This window comes from Orcinus orca, chromosome 2 (assembly GCF_937001465.1).
Source record: "Orcinus orca chromosome 2, mOrcOrc1.1, whole genome shotgun sequence".
Lineage (NCBI taxonomy): Eukaryota > Metazoa > Chordata > Mammalia > Artiodactyla > Delphinidae > Orcinus > Orcinus orca.
Window position 1 is genome coordinate 199,625,707 of NC_064560.1, and position 9,601 is coordinate 199,635,307.

At 43.4% G+C, this 9,601-nt stretch overlaps 1 protein-coding gene and 1 non-coding gene across 2 annotated transcripts; both read left to right on the forward strand.

Moving 5' to 3' along the window:
* EIF5 (eukaryotic translation initiation factor 5) lies at positions 1-8,448 on the forward strand. The gene is made up of 12 exons (XM_004262428.4): positions 1-156; positions 291-502; positions 1,579-1,858; positions 1,969-2,050; positions 2,347-2,519; positions 2,787-2,898; positions 3,929-4,071; positions 4,327-4,485; positions 4,837-4,998; positions 5,325-5,489; positions 5,793-5,927; positions 6,336-8,448. Exons 3-12 carry the CDS (start codon positions 1,787-1,789, stop codon positions 6,423-6,425), a joined length of 1,293 nt encoding a protein of 430 aa, XP_004262476.1. The 5' UTR covers positions 1-156; positions 291-502; positions 1,579-1,786; the 3' UTR covers positions 6,426-8,448.
* LOC117200274 (small nucleolar RNA SNORA28) lies at positions 3,432-3,555 on the forward strand. Its single transcript, XR_004481746.2, has one exon. It is a non-coding gene; the product is annotated as a small nucleolar RNA SNORA28 (small nucleolar RNA).
* Positions 8,449-9,601: the final 1,153 nt, after the last annotated feature.

Consider the following 9,601-nt stretch of genomic DNA (forward strand, 5'->3'; position numbering starts at 1 on the left):
ACGCGACTGACGCGAAATGCTGGCCAATGACGAGCGAGCTCGGGTGGACGGCCAGCCAATGGGCTGTGCGGCCTGGCGCGGGGGGCGGGCGCTGGGGCCGAGGGTAGCTTGAGCGCGGCGGCGGCGTTGTTCAGTCACAGCGAGAACATTCCAGAGGTGAGTCCGGTGGAGGGGCGGAAGCCCCAGGCCCGGTCCCCCGTTCTCCCCGCACCCTCGACCTCCGCGGGCCGCTGGCTGGCGGGGAAGGCTCCCCGACGCCCGCGGCTCACTGCGCCTTCTCTCCGCGCCAGGTCGCCAGGCCCCGGGCGCTGAAGGGTGTGGACCCCGGACGTCGCTGGGACAGCCCCTCCCCGCTGCTCGGCGGCGCCTGGCCCGGCCGCTGCTCGCTGCGCTGCCTCCGCCGCCTCCACCGCCGCTCCTCGGACTCGGGTTCGCGCGCGCCTCACTTCATCCCAGTCCCGGGCGAGCAGCGTTGGGTTTATGTCTTTATTTGACGAAAACGGTGAGTCGGTGGGCCGGCGGGGAGATGGCGGCCGCACAAGATGGCGGCGCGCCGCGTGACCCGCGCGCGCGCGTTTGTGTGTGAGCGCGCGTGTGTGGCGCAGTTTGGGCGGGCGGGCGGCGGGGCCGGGCGCCGCGTCCCCTCCTGTCCTCACACCGCCCCCCGCCCCCGCCTGTACCCCACCCCCACCTGTACCCCACCCCGGCCTCGCGGGAGCGCGCCGCGCGGGCCCGCCGCCGCCCGGGGCTGACTCAGGCCTAATTGCTGCATTCCTGAGTCATCGCCGCGGCGGGGCGGGGGCGGCCGGGCCGGCGGCCCTCGGCCGGTTTCGCTTCCCCCGCCGCGCGGCGCACATGGCGGGGCTGCCGCGGGCGCCGGAGAAGCTGGCGACGTTGCGCCTCCGCCGCTCCCGCCTCCCGGGGGCCTCCGGCTCATCCCTGACAGCCCTGGAGGGAACGACGGGCGCGGGGACGGGAGCGAAGGTTGCGGGTGCGTGTGCGTAGAGAGGAAGGGACAGGGGGTCACGGTCGGGGCCGGGCGTCCGCGCACGCTCCGCGGCGTCCCGCGAGGCCGCGTTCCGTGGGTGTAGTTGGGGACGGGTGGCTCTGGAGTAAGCCCTGGCTGCCGAAGGCGCAACTTGACCGTGAAGAACAGTTGTACAGACTTTCGTCGTCGAGGGATGTATCACAAGTTTGTTGACAGCGCGGACTGGGTTGGGGAGAGGAGACGCCTGTCTGTGTTCGTTCCTCGGCGGTCGTTAAAGCACGGCTCCTCGGCCGAAGCCGACCGTTGACGTGGTGACTGGTGGGATAAAAACCCAGAGCAGCTGAGGCGCCGTAGTTGGTTGTCGTTTTAGTCTGGTGGCTCCCAGAATCACATCTGCGTCCAAATGGAGGCCTTTTATGTTGCTGCAGGTGTCCCGTGTTACGTGAGTCTGAGAACTGGTTTTTGCGTAGCACAGATGCTTTTAACGTTGGAGCCTTAGGTGTGTTTAAACGGAAAGGACAGGGAGGTGTCTTAATGCAGGGATCGCGTTAAACGTGGGGGATTTGTTTGTTCTTTCTCCTCTCTTTCAGAGCTGTTGCGCAGCCATTGGTACCTGTATTGGGGAAACATAGCATACAAGCAAGAAGCTTACAGCCTCAGTGGCGAAAAATTTTTCATGTCAGAGACCGAGAACTCTTGCAGTCGTTTATGTCATCCCTTCTTCTCCAGACAGAGGATACCAAAAAGTTGCAATCAAAGATCTCTTCATCTTATTGATAAAGCCACTAATAAGCCAAAATGTCTGTCAACGTCAACCGCAGCGTGTCAGACCAGTTCTATCGCTACAAGATGCCCCGTCTGATTGCCAAGGTAACGTTCATCTTCATTTTAGTAGCAAGTCCTAAGTTTTCTTTCATAGATTATTGAAGATTGCTTCTCCCGGGGTAGACGCGCAAAATTAAACTTCTTACTTCCTTTAGGTTGAGGGCAAAGGAAATGGAATCAAGACAGTTATAGTCAACATGGTTGACGTAGCCAAAGCGCTTAATCGGCCTCCAACGTGTAAGTAATGCCTCTTGAAAGAAGTCTAAAGAGGCATTTTATTGACACAAACGTGATAATTTCTGGTCCGCAAAACCTTGCCTGAATTGTATGTTGGTTAACTTCTGGGTCGAGTGGAAATTTGGGCTTAAAACTCATTGATGTGTTAGTTGTTACTAGTATAAAAAACTATCTGGGCAACACATTTTTTGAACCTAGCAACTTAAAAATACAGAGTGATATTTGTATAAATGAGGGTGAGCAGCCAAAGATCAATTTAGTTAACTGTAATGAACAGATTTTCTTCCCCCAAATAGATCCCACCAAATATTTTGGTTGTGAACTGGGAGCACAGACCCAGTTTGATGTTAAGAATGACCGTTACATTGTCAATGGATCTCATGAGGCGAATAAGCTGCAAGACATGTTGGATGGATTCATTAAAAAATTTGTTCTTTGTCCTGAGTGTGAGAATCCTGAAACGGATCTGGTGAGTGCCTTTGAGGTTTTTGTCAGTAAAAGAAGAAACTGTATCTGTTTCTGTGATGTCAGCAAATTATGTTCCCGGGAAGGCAGAGCGAACATCAAATTTTGCAGGTATTTCCATACTGATTTCATGTTTATAAAAAGAAATTATTTTGATATTAGACTTGTGTTTTAGATGCCTCTTTATGGTTAGATCTTTTCATATTTTGTTCCTCACAGAATTTTCATCATGTATTATGGTTGACATAACTTATTTTTGCTTTTTTGGCAGCATGTCAATCCAAAGAAACAAACAATAGGTAATTCTTGTAAAGCCTGTGGCTATCGAGGCATGCTTGACACACATCATAAACTCTGCACATTCATTCTCAAAAACCCACCTGGTAAGTGTTTATGATAACTTCTAAAATCTTGGCATAAAGCACCTGATAGATGGAAACAATGGAAGTTTCTTTACTGCTGTAAAACTGGAGTGAGGTTGACCTTTGAATACCTGCACAAGTGAAAATTTGCCTATAACAATAGGGTCAGCCTTATACATCCAAGGTTCAACCAACCATGGATGGTGTGAAACTGTAGTGTGTATTTATTGAAAAAAAAACTCCATGTAACTGGACCTGTGCGGTTTAAACCTGTGTTGTCCAAAGGTCAACTGTTTAAGAAATTTCTAGTCATTGTGCCATATTTTACTGAATTTTGAATTTTTTTGTTAAATGTACTGTTTTATGTATTGTTAAAGGTGAAGTACAGGCTGCCAATTAAACTGTACCACATTCTCGATTTTCAAGACCTGTCTTAGTATGTATGACATACTGTAAAGCAAATTGTAATGGGATCTTAGTAAAGGATCGACTTCTGGAAAACTTCTGTAAATGTGGGTCTTTGCTCATTAAGCTAAAGTGGTTTTAGAGCATGCAAGCAACACTCTGTGGCAGATGATCAAAACTCTGACACAATTTGAGCTTGCTATAGCAAGAAAGTCTAACCTATTCCGGTGTTCTCTTCTCCGTGAGACAAGCCGTTATATAGGCTTAAACAGTGTTCCAGCTGTTGACTAAAGTGCGGTTAAGAAATACCCTTATTTAAGTTCATGACGGATGGAAGGAGAGGGTCGTGAGTGCCACGTTAATTACCTGGTCTTCTGAGGTATTACCATTCAGTCTTAATTTTACCCAATAGTTAATACCACTGATAGGTAGGGACATTCCATTCTCAGCTTGAGTTGCTTACCTGTGAAATATAGTGGATGAAATTGATTTGTGAATTCATTTAGAATTATAGGTAGCATTCTGTGTGTGGTTTTCTGAGGGGAGGGTTTCAAAGCAAAAGGGCAAGATTTTAAATGTTCACGATGGGCGATGAGGTGTAATATAAGTTACGGTACTAAACTTTATTTCCTTTTTGTCCCTGTAGAGAATAGTGACAGTGGTACAGGAAAGAAAGAGAAGGAAAAGAAAAATAGAAAGGGCAAAGACAAGGAAAATGGTTCCATGTCCAGCAGTGAGACACCACCACCACCACCACCACCCAGTGAAATCAGTCCTCCGCATGCTGTGGTCAGTGCAAGGTTGATGGGTGTGGTGGGCACTAAAATTGTGTACAGTGTGACCTTTGGTTGAGGTGAGCAGAAATGAACTGCTCTTCAGTGAACAATACATCAGTATATTGGGTTCCAGGTGCTATTCGTTGACTAAACTAATGTGAACACAAGTTTAGTGGGAAGTTGATGTTGTTGACTAGAAATCTGGGATTTCTTTTTATTACCTATAAGGTCGTTTTTTTTGGCCAAGCAGTTTTGTTTTTAAAAACAGGAAGAAGAGGAAGATGATGATTGGGGGGAGGATACAACAGAGGAAGCTCAAAGGCGAAGAATGGACGAAATCAGTGACCACGCGAAAGTTTTAACCCTCAGTGATGATTTGGAAAGGACTGTTGAAGAGCGTGTCAATATCCTGTTTGATTTTGTTAAGGTGAAATGCTTGCTTTAAGAACAGTTAAACATTTCGTGATCATACTAAATCAGCTTCTACCCATCCCTGAGCTTTGTTAGATATTACTTTAAGCTGGGTACTTGGCAGGTAGTTTGTTGTGTTTTTTCCATGCTTCCTTTTGAAATACTCAAATACAAGTCTCACCTTTACTTCTATTCCGAAATTTTTTTGAGGGTGGTTCCAGGCATTGTTTTCGGCAGGTGTGTATTATTTAGAAGTCCTAGAACCTTCTTGAATTAGGTAGGGGAAGAGTTCGTAAGAGCAGGGACTATGGTATCTCTAGAGCAAAATGTGCTTCCATCTCACTGAATTGCTTCCTTTTATTTGCAGAAAAAGAAAGAAGAGGGTGTTATTGACTCATCTGACAAAGAAATTGTAGCTGAAGCAGAAAGACTGGATGTAAAAGCCATGGGCCCTCTTGTTTTGACTGAAGTTCTTTTTAATGAGAAAATTAGAGAGCAAATTAAGAAATACAGGCGCCATTTCTTACGAGTAAGCGAATCATTCTAGATTCATAAGATTTTACAGCTGTGTGACCTTGGAAATACTGATTTAACCTCGTTTATTTGTACTGTCATCCTGAAAATGGAGATAATTGACCTACCTTAACAGGAATGGGAGTACCTGGAAATTGGTGCATGTAGTCCCTTATACGTAAAGTAAATTAGAGATCTTTAAGCATTGATCTCTCTGAATGACTGCTGTAGGGCCATGGCTTCAAAGAACAATTTCTAAGGCAATAAGTTTAGAACATATATTAGAATTGTCAGCTTAAAACATCTAAGAAAGCTTGTTAATGCCGAGATATTTATTTGCAGTTTTGTCACAACAACAAAAAAGCTCAACGGTACCTTCTTCATGGCTTGGAGTGTGTGGTAGCAATGCATCAAGCTCAGCTCATCTCCAAGATTCCACATATCTTGAAGGAGATGTATGATGCAGACCTTTTGGAGGAAGAAGTCATCATTAGCTGGTCAGAAAAGGTGGGGAATATTTAAATGGCTCTTTAAGATTAGAAGTATTGGGGCTTTTTTGGAAGAAGTAGTTAACTACTAATACCTAGTCTGTACATGCTTGACTGGTATAACCTGTAGGGTGATTCTCATCACGGTAGCTTTCTAGTAAGGTTTCTAGAAAACCTTGTGCTGAATACATTTATTCTGCTGAGGGGTCAAGATTAGGATGTGGCCCAGTCCCCTCAAAGAGATGTATTTGGGCAATTATATAAATGACTCGCATTATTTTAAATTCCTTGAACTAAGAAAATTATACTGAACACTTTTTAGGCCTCTAAGAAATATGTCTCAAAAGAACTTGCCAAAGAGATTCGTGTCAAAGCGGAACCTTTTATAAAATGGTTGAAGGAAGCAGAGGAAGAATCTTCCGGTGGTGAAGATGATGATGAAGATGAGAACATTGAGGTAAACGCTGGGGAAATCGTTAAATACAGTGTTAGTGGTGGGTGTTTGAGAATTATAAAATGCCAGTATTGGGTAATACAGCCTCTTAATTTGGAAAGTAATCACATTAATAGAAAAGGTGCTGGAAATCTCTCCTACCCCCAGGCATTGATTCCAAATAAACATTGTCTGAATTTCCAAAGGGAGAGTTTATTTAACGTAAGTATAGGGTTGATCGTTCATAAAAATAAGGTACTGTTAGGCTGCGGAGGGTTAACTTACTTTTTACATACACACAAATTTTCATGAAGAATAATGGCTTTCTATAGGTAGTTTTTGTCCTTTGTTGACCATTGACTTCTTAGTGGTTTTATTTTACAAGGGTTTACTGGGATAAAGGTTTACAATTAAAAATCTTCATTTTATCAGGTGGTGTATTCAAAGACTGCCAGTGTACCGAAAGTTGAAGCTGTAAAGTCTGACAACAAGGACGATGACATTGATATTGATGCCATTTAAAGGGGTGGGTGCAGCCCAGCTTAACAGTGTAATGCTGAGAATCTTTCTGCATCATCAGCCAGAAGTGCAACATGTATGTGCAAAAGCTAAAATGGCTTAACGTCATGCTACACTTTCTACTAAATATGTATTGCTGTGAGTGGTCTGTATTTAAACCCAACAAGACATCTAGGGAGTCCATACACATATCAGTGAGCAGATGTAGTTTGCTTATTTACAGCATGTTTCTTTTTGAAAATTTAGTGGTGGACACATTTGGGTCACATTTATACAGTTATAAAAATAAAGATTTGATTTTGGTCGTTCTTCAGATTTTTGGCTCTGAATGACTTAAGTAAGCTGAAATAATTGGCTCCTTTAAAAAATGTTGCACCATCATCTAATCTGATAGGATTATTGGAGCCTGTTAGTACTTTTAAGTCTTATTTCTAGTCCCTCAGATTGGCATCTGGTAATGTACATTCTTCCCATGCCAAGGTGGACTGATAATCAAATGACAGTGCAACACCTTTAACTTACTGAGATGTTAAAATGACCTGGGTGTCCTCTAAATAATTTTAAGAACAGGTTTTGAAACTTGAATTGTGTATTTTTTTTTTTCATTTTTTCTATGCTTGCCCCAAATTGTAGTCTTTGAAGTCATGTGCATTGCACGTTGGATGAGCCAGGGGAATTACTACATTAACATAAACATTTTATTATGTGTATGTAGCTCTTGCTTTATATTGAGAGAAAACTGAAACTTTGGGGAGTGATAAGTAAGCTCTACCATTTTATTTGGGGGAAGCAGGAAAAGGTACACTTAATCTCTAGCAAAAACTGAGCACAATTTTTCAATCAATTTTACTCTTGATTCAAATTACAATTTCAAAATATTTAGACATAGTGTGTCTTTTGTTCAGTGTGGATTTTTCCCCTGATAAACTGGTTCTTTGATGACTTCTGCATTTGGATACATAGCTTATACTTCATTGGTTTTTGTTGCTATCTTGCCAAAACAAGTGTTAACTGTATCTCAGATTCCCCCCACCCCCCAAAATGTCTTATTTTTAAAAACTAAAAGCATACTTCTAAGAGCCTATATTTTGGTGTAAGACTTGGGGTGTTTTTTATTTTCACAATGAATAGTGTGAGATACCCAGGAAGTCTGTGACGATGGCAACTGAAAGCAGGTGACTAGGGCCTGACCCAGCCCATCCTGGGCTTTAGGTTTGGAAATAACTTCTTGTGATTTGCTTGCCCAATTTGCTGATGTAAACTCACTTGATAGAAGGGCTTATGATTACATCTGAGAAATCATCTTGAGGATGCAAATTTACACAAAAAGTACACTGGGAATCAAAATGCGTGGAGAGCACTGGCTTATATCATTCACCTCTTTGTTTGTGATCCATCTCACAGATTACAATGAGACCTTAACAAATGTATGTAAGTTTTTTTCACATTGAAATTATATGAACATTTGGTATAATAAAACCTTGTTAGCTTGGTATTTTAAGAAATTAAACCCTGGCAGTCTTACTGGAGAGGTACAAATTGGTCTCCAGCTGCCTTTCTTGATAGATTTTGGTGGGGTTGAAGGAGAGCCATATACCTACCTGGAGGGGAATGTGCTTTGTCGCACCAAAGAGAAGAGGTTTTTGCAAATTCATGTCTCACCTAGGTTTTAAATTTTTGCCATTATCTGGAATTGTTCTGGGGGGATCAAGTTGCATTCAGCATACCCATTATCAAGCTAATGAGGTTCTGTTATAGAGGGTTCTTTTCCCCTTTTTCTTCCTCCCCCACCCCCTTAAATCTGAAGGAAAACTTACAAGGCTTCTAAACACTAAAGAGAAAATTTTGGCTTAGACCACTCTTCAGTCTAGTGCCAAACTTTCAGTGGAATTCACATCCACAGAGTAAGGAGTTTATTCATAACAGCTATCCTAATAGAGTGATCTTTCACTTTGCTGTATTCAACTGTCTTAAAACTTCCTGTTTGAAACAGCTATGTTACGTGATTAAAACAACGTTAAAATTATTTTTTGTCTTTGCTTTAATATTAACCTAAATTTTTGTTTTTAAAATTGAAGCATTGAAATCTCCCCTTTTTTGTAGCTGTTGCTTCAGATTTGTGTTGGATGTTTCCTTCTGCAGTTGCCCCCTACTCAAAAACAGATGTTGCTCATTACAGTGGCTTTCCTTAGATCTCGTGTTCTTACTCTGTAACTCAAGTTGATTACAAACCAAAAAGGTCTGCTTTCATCTGGTTTCTTAAAATCTTGCCTGGGTGTTGATGAGGGACTTGAGGTGGGTCTGGTATATAGTTAAATAACTGGCTATAGCATTTAGCCTTAGTTAAGAAAGGAATGTTTCTAAAGTTATGAGGTTAATGAACTTGAAAGGTACTATTTGGGCTCCTAAAGGTTTGAGAGAGAATGGGTGTTCATCTAATGAATTGCTACAGCTTCACAGGCCAGTATTAAGAGTAACCCTAAAATGCAAAAATTTTGCCCAACCCCTGTATTGTCAGTTTTGATGGTTTTTCAGATTCCAGCCTATCTGACCACTCCAAAGCTTCAAAGTGCTCTCGGTACCAGGAACAGTAGTGCACTTGAATCTCTGCCCTCTCCAACTATCATGTGGTTTGTGTCCTGTCTTTCCTGAATGGACAGTCATGTTTATATCTTCTCTGTCCCCAGTACTCTGTATAGATCTTTCTCTTCCAAGAATGACACTCCATAAGACTTGCCAAAGTTGTTGTGTCTGACCTGTGCACAGTCTCCAGAATTTGTCCCTTTGAGCCTTTGTAGGAGGTTGGGAGCTCAGGCATTGTGGCCACCTGCCTCAGGGTTCTATATTCCAGCCCTAGCCCAACAGAGGTCTTCAGAAAGATTGCTAGTTCTTCACAGCCAGAAAATTGAACCATTCCTATGTACTAGCATGTGGAAATAACACGGAGAGGTTCTTTCCTCAGAACCCAAACCAGGACTCGTACATTGTTCTCAATGACTAGTATTCGGTTATGCGTTCTGAGTTTATGGGGCACATTCACCTGGGCTCTGGAGTCATCTAGGTTTTGGCAGGCCCTCTGTAAAACTAGAAGCCCATCTTTCTGTGTTTAATGGGGATGGTAATGCCTGTGTACAGCAATTAGAATACAGCAAGCAGGAGAGGTAATGCCTGAGTGGGGC